Here is a 17515-nt window from a genome sequence, read left to right as displayed (position 1 = left end):
TGGTTTTAGGAATAATTGTTCAACTTCGCATGCACTCTTTGATTTAATTGAGGAAGTAACTAATGCTGTAGACAACAAGGAAAATGCAATAGGGTTATTTATTGACCAAAGTAAAGCATTCGACACATTAAAGGTACAGGTTGTAGGACCTGCCACTAGAGGGCGCACTACCAAAACAATAACAATCGCGTGGTTTGATGACGCTAAGAAGGAGTGTGGAATGATGGGATTTGTTGTCTTCTACAAAACAGCTGACTGCCATCAATCAGACGGAAAGATAAATCATGGATTTAACGGATGGGGTAAAGTTTTAAAAATGTTGGGTTTGATGTCATAATTTTCAAATGCGGGTTCATCGATTTGCACGAGTAGATTACATACAAAATTAATGCAAAGATGCGATCAGACAATGGATCTGACCCGTCCTCGCGCGCATCTAGAGATACGTTGCCCTGCGTTTGACGTCTATCTGCCCCATAATGTTGGTCGTTATAATAGCATATGTTTTCTATAAAGATAAGAATCAAAACAAATCACCTGTCGAGTAAAACACAAGCGAGATCAGCATGTCTTTCTAGTTGAAGTTTGTTGCGAAGCTCTCTCCATTTAGAAAGTGCAACACCGATATTGATCCTCGCTCTTTCTCTCCTCTAGTCCCAAACTTTTCTTGGGTCGTTTGGTTGACCCGTACGTTTATGTTTACGGGAGCTGTCCTTGTCGAACCAGCAGCAGACGGTAAACAGTAATTATGTTCCATAAATAAGTAACACAATCCACCATAAAACGTGCAAGAAGAAGTAAATAAGGAACTGCTTGAAGCAAGCTAGTGGTTTTCCGTACACTAGACACTACTTCCGCATTTGTCCACGACACTGTTGTCATGTGGTTTCTATGTCAGTAAAGGTGGGAACAAAGGGTAACTAACATCATTGACAGGCGACTGCACTGCACCGTGTCACTGTTTAGAAGGGGAATTTTCTCATGATTTACAAGTAGTTTAAAACATTAGAGATATTGTTAGTAATCAGCTGGACAAAATATATAACACTAGCCTAGTGGTTTTTGGATATTTTACTGTAAATATCTTACAAATCGTACCTTTAATTATGATATTTATTTATTAATTTATAAGCTATAACAGTATGGGATTAGAGGGGTAGCACTACAGTGGGTTACTAGTTACCTAAAAAATAGAAAACAATGTGTGATAATAGGAGATTATCAGTCAAGTTATCAAGAAATTGTGGGTGGTTTCCCCACAAGGTTCCATTCTGTGCCCAAAATTGTTTAACACGTATATAAAAGATATTTGTAAAACATCTAAAATATTGAGATTAATTTTGTTTGCAGACATAAATATTTTCACATAGTGTCAAAGTGTTACTTTGGAACTCAAACGTGTTAATAAGTTCAACAATAAATTCAAACAAAATAAATTATCACTAAATCTGAGTAAAAGCAAAATGATGATGTTTGGCAATGGTAATTTCAATGTTCAGGAATCAATTCAGATAGAGGGTGTTGTTATAGAGCGGGTGCATGAAATTAAATTCCTTGGAGTTATTATAGATGATAGAATTACTTGGAACTTTAATATTAAATATTTAATCACTAAATATCAATAAATGTTTCAGTAATTGTCAAAGTAAAGCATATTTTTAACACCAAAGCTTGCATATTTTATACTGTTCTTTGATCTTGCCCCATTTCATTATTGTTCTGTGGTATGGGGTAGTACTTATTAAAGCACATTAAAACCTATAGTAAAGCTGCAAAAAATAATTATCCAATTAATTAATAAAGTTGGGTTTTTGGATCACGCAACTCATTATTTTTAAAATCTAAGATCATGAAGTTTTATGACATTGATGAGTTCCAATAAATACAAATGCTATTTAAATCAAGACACAAATTGTCACCAAGTCAGATACAAAGAAGGTTCCATGAACTTACTGGTTGTTATGAATTATGTGATGAATTAAACTTTAGGAAGCAGAAACACAGTACAACTTTGAAAAGTTTTAGCCCTAAAGTTACTGGGGTACAATTGTGGAATAATTTGGAGATGGAGATGAAACTATGTCCAAATATCAACCTGTTCAAATATAAATATAAACATGTTTTTTTTTTTTTAAGTATAGAGAAGAAGAAATGATTTGTCACTAGGGGTATTTCTAACATGATAAGTTATTGTAAGTGTCTATAATCCATTATTATTATTTATTTATTTTATATTTCTTTTTTTGTTTCCTTGTGTTGTACTATTGTGAAATCTGATTTTTTTTATTGTATTCATTTTGGGGGTAGGCGCTCATAAGTTCTTTTGCTTCGGCCCACTTCTTTTGAGCAGAATGGTTACTGCACAAATAAATAAATAAAAATAATAAAGGTACCATTCCTCATTGGCTCACTCAAATCCTGAGGGTGTGACATCATCCCTCTATATAGATCACTGATAACCAGATCAGGCGGTTCTTCTAGATTCAGGAATTCAGGAAGATGCTGAGCTAAGAGCCTTAAAACCTCCCTAAGCTTGTGCCAGGCTTCGGCCTTGACTATTCACTCATCAAGATCCTCAGATTCAAACTGGTCTCATCAATTCACATCAGCAGAGACAAACTGGAGCCCCAAAGTGCATCAGGACTCTTTATCAAACAGTAGAGACTCACAAATATCAAACTTAGCCTTTTTAATTGATACATTAAGTATCATTTGCATCTTTTACAAAGGTGTGTTTGAACTAAGAAACTGATGTGTCCTTCAGACTGTAGATCAGCTGAATATCAAATTGTACCATAGATTCATGTCTTAGTTTCTTTTCTTTTTACTGCTTAAGTTTAAACTTTTTTTTCCCTATGCCAACTGTATGCATGTGTGTGTGTGTGTGTGTGTGTTAGACTAGTTTAAGTGTTTATGTAGTTAATGAAGTCTTATTTGTATCACACTTCATCATCTGTTACTGTAAAATTAATGCATGTGCTTCAACCACGTTTACATGAACACAATCCACATGGCTGAAACACTTATTTTCAGTGTCCTTATGCAGTGAGTTGAAGTTCCCTTTGACATAAATACTTGAAGTATTTCTGTAAAAACACTTCCTTTCTGCATAAATACTGGCCACACAAACAGATGAGGAACACAACACAGTCCACTACAGAGAGAGAAACTAGTGTTAGTTTACTGAATCTGGAAATGAAAATATAGAAAAGGGTAAAACTGAAAATATGCAGAGAAGAAGAAACAACATGGATGATGTCTAAGAATATGTGAACGTCGTACGAGGTAAAGTCAGAACAGATATCACAGATTCAACGCCACAAGAATCCAGTCATATAGCACGGATAAAGATTCAATAATGGACTCAGAAGACCGAACAGAAAGGATTGTTGATATCTACGTCAGTGCAGAGGCTGTAAGAGACATGAAACATAAGAAAGAGACAGAAGACTTCAACACAGAAGAACCCCGAACACCTCGACACACAGAAGACTTCAACACAGAAGATCCCCAAACACCTCGACACACAGGTAACTGAGATTAAAGGACATTTTCTGATTATTCTCTCTCTTCCAGGTCCTCCAGTATGATCTGACATGCTCCATTTGTTGATGGTGGTTAATGCTTTATTTTTTTTCCTGAAAATGTGACTGATTGTTTTGCTAGAGAAGACACTTATTTGTCAACCAGGGTCATGAAGATTAATTTAAAGGTTGCCAAATATGGATTTTTGACCTTTAGAAAAGGTTTATTTTGAGACCTGTTCATGTTTTCCTCCAAAACCAAAAATATATAATCGGCTGAAAAAAGAAAATCATATACAGTGAAACTGGGATGAGTAAATAATCAGGAAACCATTTTTGAGTGAACTGTTCCTCTGCATTTACTCACAAAACACAAGAACAAAAACCACACTAATAAACGTCTGACAAGCGTTAAAGTTAGTCTACAGTTCACATGTTTCAGAAGATGTGAGTCTTATGATATGAGGAAGTGAAGAGACTAACATCATATCTATCCTCTTCAGGAAGTGATGGTGTGACGATCTCCAGAGCCGCTGGTGTGTGTTTGGGACTGATGTGTGTTCTTCTGATGACTGCAGTCATAGTGTTGTGTTTCATCTTCATTCAAGAGAGACAACAGCTGCAGACTAAGATCACCAACCTCACAGAAGAGAGAATTGATCTTCAGAAGAAGTTTGCGGGTTAGTTTCTTCAGTCTAACTGGTAACTTGATCTAAAGCAGACTCAGATTTTAAAGTGGACTGTCCTGGATCTGTTGTGTAGCTTATGCTTGTAATTGACCTTTCTTTAGCGCTTTATGTTTATAATGATTAATCATAATTTAGGGAAAAAACATTATCTTTTGTGATAATCAATCTTTGGCCTCATATGAGAAAGTCATTGTCTGTTACAGAATACAACATAAACAGAGTGAACAGATACAGTGAAATTAAGCAATAAGCTGTAAAACGCTCTTGCAGTAGATTAAAAGCACTCAAAAAGAGAAGTTAAAAGACCTGTAAATTGAATATGAACACACAATACAGTATACTGTCATTTATTGTACAAAAATGTATAAATAATACTATAAACCGCTATAATAGTGGAGCGGCTAAGTGCTTATGTTTGGCAGAATCGTTCAGTTTATGATACATGCATGAAAATAAGCACCAGCAGTCTCCATGTGTCACTTGACAAGAAAATTGTCCGAGCCACTTGATATTTCAAGATGGCGGCCATTTTTCAAGATTACCACCACCTAAATGGAGCAGTTAAGCGATATAGTTGTTTAGTTAGTGACATAAGCTTGTAAATTGGTATGAGCAGTCTCTAAGGGTTGCTTGACAAGAAAACACTCGCAGCCACTAGAAATTTCTATTTTCAAGATGGCCGATCCCTGGATCCTCAAAAGATAAATTTTTTCTGATAGAAATGTATTGTTTTTTCTTTTTCATTAAGGATGATTTGGTGTCATTTTATTTTATATGTTTTAGATTATTCTAAAGAACAACTTTTAACGCATCAAAATACCGTTGTGTTGATTTGTTGATTAAAGATAGATTACACAAGAGTGAATATCTGCACTACCAGGGCACACTGGTGATATTTCACCACTGTTGGGAACGTTATTTAAAAAAAGTAATCAGTTATAGTTACTCACTACTTGTTCCAAAAAGTAACTGAGTTAGTAACTGAATTACTCTATAATAAAAGTAACAAGTTACCAGGGAAAGTAACTATTTGCGTTACTGTAAAAAAAAAAAAAAAAAAATTAGCTATATGTCAGAGAATTTGTACTCTTTTTTTTTTTTTTTTGCAGTTTTCACAAGTCAGTTGAAATGAGTAGAACAGACAGGTGTTCGTACATAACTTTCGATATTTATTGCACGTCATCAGACAGCAAGAGTTTTATCCTGCACTTTAAGTATTATCTTTGTAAGTGTTTTTGGCCACTAGCTTTATAGATGCGTGTCACAAATTACTTGTACACATTACATGCACGTTCTTGCCTTTGACCACAATGAATTTGAAGTAGTGCTTATATCTCCACCTTGAAAATGCCAACTTTTCATCGGATTGCTCCTGACTCGCCATCTCTGCTGATGCTGCGAATCTCTGTGTAGCATGTGTGTGTGTTTTGGTTAGATTACCCCGTTACTGAAAAAATAACGTCGTTACCTAACGCCGTTCTTTTAAATGCCGTTATTCAAAACACTGTATTTCACTGCTGTTAAACTGAGAGTGGGGTTCAATGTCAGCTAATTGCAAAAGTTAGTATCCCAAATGCTGTCTTATCAACCCCAAAATAGTTAGATAGCCGCACCTGAATTGACAGGTTGTGCCAGTACGGGAGAGCCGAGCCAAGATTAATGGGGTTTTAGTTAACCGTATGGTGTACAGATCACACAGGATATAAATGGCATTGGATGAACGATCGCACTAAATGTAGGGTTAAGGCATGAACATAGTTGTATCCCCTACATCAAAGTGCTTGGTAAAAGGTGGTAAAAGGATAAACCTTCTGCCTATTTGCTGCAGACATGGCAGTGAAACAAGGACCCAAATCCCTGATGATTGATGCCAATGACACAGACATTTTAATCATAGCCACTTCTTTTATGCCGTCTTTGATGCAACTTGGCCTGGAGAAAATGTGGGTGTCGTTTGGCAAAGGAGAAAAGACAAGATGGATCCCTATAGATGAGGTGGTTTCAGCCATAGGACCAGAGAAAACATGTGGTATCCTCTTCTTCCATGCCTTCAGTGGTTGTGACATTGTGTCATCCTTTCATGGCAAATCAAAGAAGTCTGCCTGGAAAACATGGGACGTGTGTGATTAGGTCTCAAAAACATTTGCAAGAGGCCAGGCTTGATCTCTTTGCCAGAAAACAAAAAGACAATATGACTTGATCCCAGCAACTCAAGCAGCAGTCAAAGAGCATGCCAAACGTGCTTCTTATGAGTCTGGATACGTGTGGGGACAGGCATTGAAGTGACATCCACAAATGCCGGGCCTCATCCGACTGGGGATGGGTTAAAAAGGACGAAGAGTGGAAAGTCCTCTGGACTCCACTTCCACCCATTGCAGAAAGTTTTGGGAGTTGACCAAATGTGGGTGCAACAAGGCATGTACTGGAAGGTATAAGTGCTTCAGATATGGAATCAGTTACACATGCCTATGTGGTTGCCCTTGCTTGAACCTATTTGCCTATTAGTCCTGTTTTCGGTGTAGGCCTATGGCTCGGCTTCCCCTTGCCACATTGGCGCATCATGTTTTATTTTGTCACCAGACTATCACTGTGACATTTTCAGTTTAGTTCCTTAGTATTGTTTGAGATACTTTCTGTTTGTCATGGTTCCACGGCTGTGAGCCAGAATCGCTGTTGCCTTTGGATCTGTTCTTATTGACATTCAGTATTAGTCATTGCTCAATTTTTCAATAGTACGTTCCTGCACAACCGGAGGCTGCAGATTCAGGACCGCTGATCTAAGGCCGCAGTTCTAGGACCCTAGTTTTTCGTGACAGCGCCACCTACCATACTGGACGATAAAGCGATGGCTGCAGTTTCAGGACCGCAGTTCTAGTACCCTGTTGGTTTAGTTTGCAGTCATGTTACTTTGTATATAGCATCAATATATTAATCTCAGTAGTATTTGTTTTTAAATGTGATTTTTGATTCAAAATGCAGCAGAAGTTAATTAATAAGTGTGCTTTGAGTCACAATTTTAAATTTAAACATGAATTCACACAAAATATAAATGAAATATCAAATTTGTAAAATTGATGTTTATCTTAGTATGTGAATTAGCTGATTATCAGGTAAGTTAAAGTTGGAATCAGCGTATGGAGTCACTAAACAACAGCCAATATTTTAAAAGTTGTTGAAAGGCAAGACAAGACATATATATATATGTGTGTGTGTGTGTGTGTGTGTGTGTGTGTGTCATTTTTGTGATAACATCACAACAGCACCAAAGTGAACCCCTTTTCCATCAGTTGCTGCATGGATAGAATGGCTGTAGGCTTCAACTCTAGAGAAAGAGAGAGCGAGAGACAAAGAGATAAATAAGAAACATTTGTTTAAAGGGGGGGTGAAATGCTCGTTTTCACTCAATATCCTGTTAATCTTGAGTACCTATAGAGTAGTACTGCATCCTTCATAACTCCAAAAAGTCTTTATTTTTATTATATTTATAAGAGAAAGATAGTCTGTACCGATTTTTCCCGGAAAAACACGACCGGCTGGAGGCGTGACGTGTGGGCGGAGCTAAAGAATCACGAGCGCCAGTAGGCTTTTGAGTTGAGAGCATGTGGAAGCTGTGACACAGATCCAGAGGCTGAAATTTAACAAGAGCAGCATCAGCAAAGGCGGTATGCTATGTGGTATATACTGAAACTGTATATATTTGCTTAGCGGTTTTGGAAAATGACTAAGTTTTACTTTATGTCGTCTTTTTTTTTATTTTATTTTTTTTAACTGTACATGTGGAAAGTGCAGTTTGATGACAACATCGCATGTTGTTTACTTGATGTGCTTACGCGCTGATAGCTAAGTTAACAACACAGAGATATTTGAAGCAGTTTTACTCACCGCATGCGGTTCCAACACACAATCGTGACACTTTTCCGTTGGGACTGCATTATCCTTAAGAAATAAACGATGTGCAATCCGAAATGCAGGGAACAAACAAAAACACTTGCACAACTCCGTTGATGCTCTGTAAAAATAAACTCCATCCACTGGTCCCTTAATGCTGTTTCTCTTTTGGTAATCTGTGCAGGGTTGTCTTGCACTGGCAACCAAAAACACACTTCTTTTGTGACTTTTCGCGACGCTCTCGCTCTGATCAGGCTGTGCTCAGCCTCTCTCTGCTCTGCTATACTGGAGCGAGCGCTCTTCCGGCAGAAGAGCGCGCACTCAGGACCCATATAAGGAAATTCCGCTCCATCTAACGTCACACAGACCCATACTCGAAAAAAACTTTCCGAAACTTGTGACAAACCGGAAGAGGTTTTTTTGGAACAAAAATACTCCTTCAAACATAAATTTCAAACTCTTTAACAGTGTAAAAAACTCAGTATGCATGAAATAGCATTTCACCCCCCCTTTAACATATTCAAATGGAATATATATATATATATATATATATATATATATATATATATATATATATATATAATCAAGAATTTTTTGAGATCATGAAAATATCCCTAGTGCCTTTTTTAATCATCTGTCCTACAATGAGCCTAACTAAATCCATAAAATCACTTCATATTGGCCATGCAGAACATGACAGAAACTAACACATGATAGCAATGGACTGCATGTGGAGTAGACCTGCAGATTAGGCCAAATTGTAACAAACTATTAAAATTGCCAAACACCTCATTCATCATTGCAAAACAATGCCAAAACAACAGGCTAACACAGTGCAACTAGGCAGTCAGTGCAGTTTAATTATGAAATATATTTTATAAATAAATATGGTAAAACAACGACTATTAAGCCAGTATTCACACTAATACATTAAGCTGAGGTAAATCTTACAAACCTTACATCAACCAGGCTCTTGTCATCTGATAAGTTTAATTAATGTGCAGGCTAGATTCACTTATAATACTTCGTCATTAAAACACAATTATAATTTATGAAATCATAGCCACGAATTAACATCGTAGTAATTAATAAAACTAGCTCACAAATACTTAATTTTGTGGGAATTAATTATTAATTCATAGGTAGCAGTTCTCACTATGTAAACTTTGCACCGTTTAAACATTATAAAATAAAACTTCATTAAATATCGGTACTCACAGTCTGATTGCTGTCCACGTCGTCCATCTTTAATTAGTGTTGATTCAGTACAGTAGGTGGCGCTGTCACAAAAAACTAGGGTCCTAAAGCTGCGGTCCTGAAACAGCAGCCTCCGGTTGTGCAGGAATACCCTTCTCCAATTATTTGTTTGTTCCATACAACACCACAACTGTGCTAATTTATTAATCTTATTTTTTGTTTTACCCACCTCTCAGTAATAATTTGACATGTTTAATAATGGGCTAGTTGCATATCTCCGCCATCTTGGATTTCCGGTCTTGCGAGTGTGTGCGTAGATATTTCCTGTTGTGCTTAAAGTCAGTGCAGAGAACCGGAGAAGTCCAAATATTAACTTCTATATGTTTACAGGATTTATAATAGCACTTCAAATGCAAATAAAATATACACTGCTATTATCACTATACTATAAATGTTAACTGAGCCAGTGGATTTGAAACTTGTGTATGTTTGGGTCTGGTGAATTAATTAAATACAATAATGTTCCCTACTGTTCACGAGATGAAAGTTGAACTCATGGTGTGTATACGCAGCTATATAATGTATTTTTATCTTACCAAATATGTAAATGTAATTAATTACTTATTTCTCGAAATTGTTAGTATTATTATTATTATTTTTTTTATTAAATATTTACCTCGTGAGACGTGGGCTGCGATTTATCTTCAGAAGTATCAATTTCTCAATTGTACACAAGTCTGTTTCATCATTTTTTTACAACATATTTTATTATTTTACACAGTAAAAAATACATGACTAATTTCAATATCTGTTTAATCTGATAATTAATGCAAAAGAATAACAATATACAGGGCTGTTCATAGACAGATAATGATTTATGCTGCAGATCTTTCACAAAACAAACAGATAAAAACACACATGAATGCAAACAGCAGTCTTTTATTAAATGCAAACCTATCATAATTATATTACGCTTAATTGTACAGTTAGTTATGAATTATGTTATCAAATAAAGTTAATAAAACATGCTTTATCAGAAATCTGTGCGTCTTGTTTGACAGACAGAAACATTGATCTTACATAACAGTCAGAACAAAACCAGCTCTTCGAAAATGAAAAGTATTGCATATTTGAGTGGTTTGTGTTTGAAAGATGAAATCCCTGTGGACCTGACCTGACGCTGATCTGCATAATCAACAGAAGAATAAAGCAATCTCCGAGTTGTATCTTGATTAATTTCCACACAGAGGTACGCAAAACCTAGGGAGGATGTTTCCCCATGTTTTTGATATACCACTATCCGCTGTTAAATTTGAAAATCATTAATTATATACATATAGCAAAGTTTCGTATGTGAGTTTCCCTTACAGTCAATGCGAGCGTCGCAAGACAGGAAATAAGTACGCACACACTCGCGTCGCTGAAGCTCACCGGCGCTATCTTGTGCACCTAGCCCATTGTTAGTTAACATAAATAAATAAATAAATAAACTCCCTTGTGACTGTTACCTTGTCGTGGTAAGGGGGCTTGTGTACCTCAATGAACCCTGAGAGCTATGCCGGTGGGATGCAACTCCTGACAGGCTTTACCAAACTGGACAGGTCATGGGTGAGGAGTCAAGACAAAACACAGTCAAACTAGCTCTCTTGACAGTCTTTTGAGGAACCCAATACATTTCTATGAAACAATTTATTATATAAAGATCCACATGGCGGGTGGCAGTTATCCAGAAAATTGCCGCCATCTTGAAATGTTATGTTGCACTGGGCGGTTTCTTGTCAAATGACCCTCTGAGACAGCTCATGGCAATTTTCATGCTTGTATCGCCAACTAAATGATTTCTTAAGCCTAATTGCTCCACTGATGTGGTGGCCATCTTGAAAATGGCCGCCATCTTGAAATTTCAAGCAGCTGTGGCTTATTGTCTAGTGACCATTAGAGACTGCTCATGCCAATTTTCATGCTTGTATCACCAAATAAACCACTATATCACTTAACTGCTCCACTAAGGTGTCGACCATCTTGAAAAATGGCCGCCATCTTGAAATTTCAAGTGGCTCGGACAATTTTTTGGTCAAGTGACCCATGGAGACTGCTCATGCCAATTTTCACACTTGTATCAAAAACTGAACGATTATATCACTTATATCAATTATATCGCTGCTCCACTATAATAACATATACACTACTAGTACAAGTAATAAAAAATAACCTTTTTAAATTGGTTTAGATTAAAATTTAGTTCAAGCCCTAGTAAGAAAAAAAAAAAAAAAAAAAAAAAAAAAAAAAAAATATATATATATATATATATATATATATATATATATTAAAAGTATATTTATTTCATATTAAGAATAGTTCAAATCTATTGACATATTTATGCATCACTCTAGACTTACTGATATAAACATTATTTCAGCTTTATTTGTAGTGCTACTTGTGCACAATGCACATCTCACAATATTAAGCCTTCAGTGTGTTTAAATGTCACTGTTGATGAGGATTGTATGATCTCTGAATAATATTTAATGTCTTTAAATGCAAGATATTTCAAGTGTAGCTGAAGTATAATTGCTATAGTCCCACTTTAACACAATCAAATAAACTTCAGTGTATCTTTAGTTGCACTTCAGCACTAGTTCTGCACAATTCAAAGTAATAAAGTACAGAGTTAGTTGTTCCAGTTTAGCAGACTTTAAGTTTACCAGTTTAAAATACCAAAAGTATAATTGCAGTGTATTTTTATTAAGTACATAAATATGTAAATGTATTTGTACTATGTATTTCAAATGCATTTTAGTGTAGTTATATTTCACAAGGGATGGCTTATCTGCAGAGGTGTTTAGTAACGAGTTACATTTACTTCGTTACATTTACTTGAGTAATTTGTTGGGGTAACTAATACTTTTTGGAGTATATTGAAAGATGGGTACTTTTACTTGAGTAAATTTTTTGGAAAAAATCTGTACTTATACTTCGTTACTGTGGGCGACGCTCCTCTCGTTACTTTATCTTAATGCCATAAATGTTATAAATGCTTCAGTTTATTCCAAACACTTTTCTCTGGACAATGAGCGATGCCCATTCGCGAATGATTCATTCTTTCGAGTCAATTTTGTTCAAAGGCTTGATCAAACCAAATCGCAAACGAGTGAATTAGTTCATGAATCAGTTTGAATGAGTCGTTCAGTTCCCTGCCGCACGCGCTGAGCTACTGAAGCAGTTCACTCAGAGTTGTAACATTTAACATCAGCAGCATTAAAAACGTGGCTATGGAACTGCACTGAATTGAAAGCAAATCTGCAAAGGCTATTTGCTAGTGATGAAGATCTTTATTAGAAGAACACCGCGTGCGCTGTCTACTGTTTAACAGGTAATAACTGGGCTACATTCGATTACAGTACACGATACCAATGTGACATTAGTTTGTTGTACGTGTGTGGCTTATAACAGAGGGGAGTCAAGCTGAATGCAGCTTCCAAAAGACAAAAAATAGCCGATTAAGATTTTATTAATATTAATACAACCGGTGCGAGAACGTTCAGCGAGTCATATCATCAGCTGCTAAATTCAGATCTGTGTTTGCTGGCTGGCGCTGAGCCAGTGTCACTGTCTTCTGTCTTTCTTCTGTGAGTGTTGTGTTTATTTGGTGCCATGTGCTCTCTCCTGTACTTTTCTGACCCCGCCCACCTTGTCACCTCATTACTGTTTAGTTGCTCCACCTGTGTTTCTCCCTTGCTCCCGGACTCATTACCTGGTTAACTCTGCACACCTGTTCAGTTACTCACACACACAGCTGTTCCCCATTTGTTCACTAGTATATAGTTTTGTCTCACACACCAGTCTGCCTGCCTGGATTATTGTAATGTCAGTTGTTTTACATAGGTTTCTCGTGCTTGTCTCGTGTATTTCGGCTTGTTCCTGGTGATTGTTTCTGTTTTGTTTTTGCCGTGTTGGCCTTTTTGTTCTGTAGTGTATTTTTGTCTGCCATGGATCTGAGGAATCACACAGTAGATAGACTTTATTTCAGAGAGAAACAAAGCCGAGATAATCTCTGCGAGAAGATCTCCCGAATGCTAGGTAGCATCTCATTATATACCCTATACAGGGCGTTTCCAAATAGTCTTTTCCTTATGCTTGCAAATTTGATACCTCCCTAGGGACTTGCTATGGTAAAGAAAAGAAGCCCATTGCATGTTTTTCCAGATGTTTCCTGAGACTTGCTATGGTAAAGAAAAGAGTTTCCTATCTGTGGTGGTCAGGATGTTTTTTGCAGACATAGGCACATTCCTTTCACACAAAGGCTATATGATTCTAATGGAATAAGACACATATGCATATATGTGACTAGATTCATCCTGATCACACCAATAAAAATCTTCCACAGTTCTCGTTATAATAAAGTGCCTCTTCCCTGCATTTGGACCCAGACCTTGCTCTTTCCACGGCGCCATCTCTACCGCGCCATGACAGCCAGAGACAGACGCGTTTTTACAGCGCTGTGCATTATAACCAATCACACAAGATTCTGTTGAGCTTATGAATGCAATGACCAATCAGAGGTGTTCAGATGAGTCATTGCTAAAATGCCGGTGCTTCCTTCACTTGCTCACTGACTGGAGACCTCTTTCTGGCGAATTCTCTCTCGTCAGAAACAACAAAGTGCAGATGTGTGTACGAATCTATAATTAAGATATTGATTTCACAGTGTTAACAGTTTCAGTGATTTTAATCTAGACTGTCAGTCAAAATGATCTTTATGTAAATGTTATTTGCTCTCTTTCTGAACAATGAAAGATTAGTAGCAATTTTTATATCACATTAACTTTCAATGTTAAATTCACATTTAATATAAAGTCAGTCATATTAAATATGTTATGGCATGACACCTATATCTGTTACTTAAGTAAACAGACAGGGTTTTATAATAAATTTCATAAATTGGAGTAAATGCTGATGAAATATATACATTTATACACACACACATACATTACATACATTTTATCTATATATCTAAATAAAAAAAGGCTCTGTATATATGACCCAAAGTAACTAGTAACTAACTACTTGAGTAGATTTTTTATCTGATACTCTTTTACTCTTCCTCAAGTAACTATTCAAGACTAGTACTTTTACTTCAGTAGATATTTCCAGAAGTACTTTTACTTGATTACAGTTTATGGTTACTCTACCCACCTCTGCTTATCTGTGTTTATAGATGGATGGAAGTGTCATCAATCCAGTCTTTACTTAATTTCCTCTGAGAAGAAGAACTGGAATGAGAGCAGAAGATACTGTAGAGAGAGAGGAACAGATCTGATCATCATCAACAACAGAGAGGAACAAGTGAGAGTGTGTGTGTGTGAGAGAGAGAGAGAGAGAGAGAGAGAGAGAGAGAGTCTGTGTGTGAGAAAGAGAGAGAGTGTGTGTGTGTGTGTGTGTGTGAGAGAGAAAGAGAGAGAGTGTGTGTGTGTGTGTGTGTGTGAAAGAGAGAGAGAGAGAGTGTGTGTGAGAGAGAAAGAGAGAGTGTGTGTGTGTGAGAGAGAGAGAGAGAGAGAGTCTGTGTGTGTGTGTGTGTGTGTGAGAGAGAAAGAGAGAGAGTGTGTGTGTGTGTGTGTGAGAGAGAGAGAGAGAGTGTGTGTGTGTGTGTGTGTGAAAGAGAGAGAGAGAGAGAGAGAGTGTGTGTGTGTGTGTGTGTGAGTGAGTGAGTGAGAGAGAGAGAGAGAGAGAGAGAGAGAGAGAGAGAGAGAGAGAGAGAGAGAGAGTGTGTGTGTGTACCCGTGTGTGAGTGGTGTTTAGTTTTTAAATTAAAGAGAATGTGCTGAAATGTGTCTTTGCTTGTGTTATAATCATGTTATTGTTTCTCTTCTCAGGATTTTGTGGGGAATATTTCTGTTGGTTCTGGTCATTTCTGGATTGGTTTGACTGATGTTGAAGAGGAGGACAGATGGAAATGGGTTGATGGCAGCAACATCAACATCAACATCACCTCTGGGTGAGAAATCACTGAACTGAACTGATTATTATCTAATAAATGATTGTCTCAGTCAGTATCATATCTCACAGAAAGCAGCTCTGATCTAACTCTGATCTGTTGATGCAGGTTCTGGGCGTCTGGAGAGCCAAACAATCAGAAAAGCAATCAGGGAACAGATGAAGACTGTGCTAACACTCATTCATCAGGATGGTTTGATACTAAATGTAATGATACGGCTAAATGGATCTGTGAGAAGAGTATCCTTAAATGATACATTATAATAAAAAAGTACGTATATACATCATGAACGGATAAATGTCAGTAATTTTACCTGTTTTTTTTATGGCACATTAATTAGGTTATTCTGTAAAAGCAAATACAAAATAAATAGAAAAAAACATTGTAATATTACAATTTTCATATAAAACATTTTAAAATCATTTTGTTTTGAATTTTTAGATTTGAACTAAAATCTGAATGTGAAAAACAACAGCGATGTTTCTACAGACTGAAATAAAATCAGTAATACTCTGATATAATAGAAATATTCATAAAAATAACCAAAATGATCATGATTTTAGGAGTATTACTCAGTACATCAGTAAAGTTTGATGTGAAATGTGACTCCTGCAGCTTTTTTGTAATTACAGTATGACAATAAACATGATTTACTTGTTTTCAAAAACTGGTTTATTTCCTGAACCACGTGAAGATGAATATAAATGAAAAATCACATAAACAGCTTCTAATGTTTGACTGAGAATATGAACAACAGTCTGACTGTAGAAATCAGGATATGGTCTAACGTTATCACTATGTTTGTTTTATGCTAGTGAAAGCAAAAATTGCTTGCACTGCAAAGCCTAGATTTTACCTCAAAATGACTAACAGTTCCTTTAAAGTCTGAACTTCTGATGTAACAACCTGAAGCGAATCAAACATCAAAGGGTTTCAACACCAGATGAACAAGCCCCTGACGTCTTTACACACAAACAGACAAACTGTGCTAATGACTGTTTTCACATGTTTATTAATGGTCATTGATTTATTCAGATCAACACCAAATTTGTTATACCTAATCTAAAGGCCTTTGCGATGTTAAATTGCGAAGATCTTGAGGTTTCGTTAGAGGGCGAGTCCATGGCGGCCTGACAAATTTCGATGTTTTGCCATGAAAAAGGAAGTTGCTGTAACTCAGACATACAATGTCTAATCTGCCCCCAAACTTCACATGTTTGATAAGACTTCTACCCTTAACAGATCTACATGCCCATATTCAGTTATAGTCATAGCGCCACCTATTGGCAACAGGAAGTGACATGTTTTACGCTGCGACAAACTACTCCTAGAAATAGTAAGACATTAATGTTTTTTTTGTGGTCAGTCTAATCTAAAGGCCTGTGCAATGCTAAATTGTGGAGATCATGAGTTTTTGTTAAAGGGTGAATCCAAGGCACCATGACAAATTTTGATGTCTCGCCACAGCAAGAAAAGTTGTTGTAACTCAGGCATAAAATGTTCAATCTTCCCCAAACTTCACATGTTTGATAAGAGTCCTGGCCTGAACACATCTGAAGGCCAATATTCCATTATAATGATAGCGCCACCTGCTGGCAACAGGAAGATTGACACATATATGGAATATACTTTTATATATTCCACTTATATTTACGACTTTAAATGCACATTTCTCACCATTAGTTTTTTTTACTAAAGCAGCTCGCTAGCGGTGAGCCAGGTTCTTAAAAAAGTATAAAAATTATAAGGCAAACGCAGCATTGTACAGTGTAATAAACACTTTTGTATTATTAATTTTACTGTTAAAAATGGCAAATTTCCCTGCAAGCTACGATTATCTTCCACTGCCTACTTTGTATACAGAATTAAACTATGTTTGTATTAAAGGAAGGGACAATGATTTTTGTTCAAAAACATTTTTATGCTGGTTGAAAATCTCTTCACATCCAGACAGCAATCATTAAGTTTAAGGGTATAAATGTATTTATGTCAACTATAAAATGTTTGTCCAATCATATCCCTGGGTCTGAGGACTTTGACTGTTTGCATATGAAACACCAGCAGCGCATTAATGTAGACCAGACAGAAAACAAGCGTGCAGTGAATGTCTGGGCTGCTGAATGATTTCATATCATCAGTATGAGAAAGGAAAATGAAAGGGGTGTATCATTACTGTTTTAAATTATATAGCATGACAAGACAATTATTGTTACATATAATTA

At 36.4% G+C, this 17515-nt stretch overlaps 1 protein-coding gene across 1 annotated transcript; it reads left to right on the top strand.

Annotated features, from left to right (window-relative positions):
* Positions 1-3096: 3096 nt before the first annotated feature.
* On the top strand, positions 3097-15546 carry LOC113091490 (CD209 antigen-like protein C). The gene is made up of 5 exons (XM_026257052.1): positions 3097-3530; positions 4028-4204; positions 14517-14644; positions 15172-15293; positions 15402-15546. The coding sequence occupies exons 1-5, from the start codon at positions 3359-3361 to the stop codon at positions 15544-15546; spliced, it is 744 nt and encodes a 247-aa protein (XP_026112837.1). The 5' UTR covers positions 3097-3358.
* Positions 15547-17515: the final 1969 nt, after the last annotated feature.

This window comes from Carassius auratus, unplaced genomic scaffold, assembly GCF_003368295.1.
Source record: "Carassius auratus strain Wakin unplaced genomic scaffold, ASM336829v1 scaf_tig00214203, whole genome shotgun sequence".
Taxonomy (NCBI): Eukaryota; Metazoa; Chordata; class Actinopteri; order Cypriniformes; family Cyprinidae; genus Carassius; species Carassius auratus.
Note: the sequence above shows the minus strand (reverse complement) of the source record. Positions and strands in the feature narration are given on the sequence as shown.

Bases quoted from the DNA above. Each gene is read 5' to 3' on its own strand.
- LOC113091490 (XM_026257052.1), top strand. From the start codon at position 3,359: ATGGACTCAGAAGACCGAACAGAAAGGATTGTTGATATCTACGTCAGT. The intron at 3,531-4,027 runs GTAACTGAGATT...TATCCTCTTCAG, and splicing joins CCAAACACCTCGACACACAG to GAAGTGATGGTGTGACGATC. The intron at 4,205-14,516 runs GTTAGTTTCTTC...CTGTGTTTATAG, and splicing joins TCTTCAGAAGAAGTTTGCGG to ATGGATGGAAGTGTCATCAA.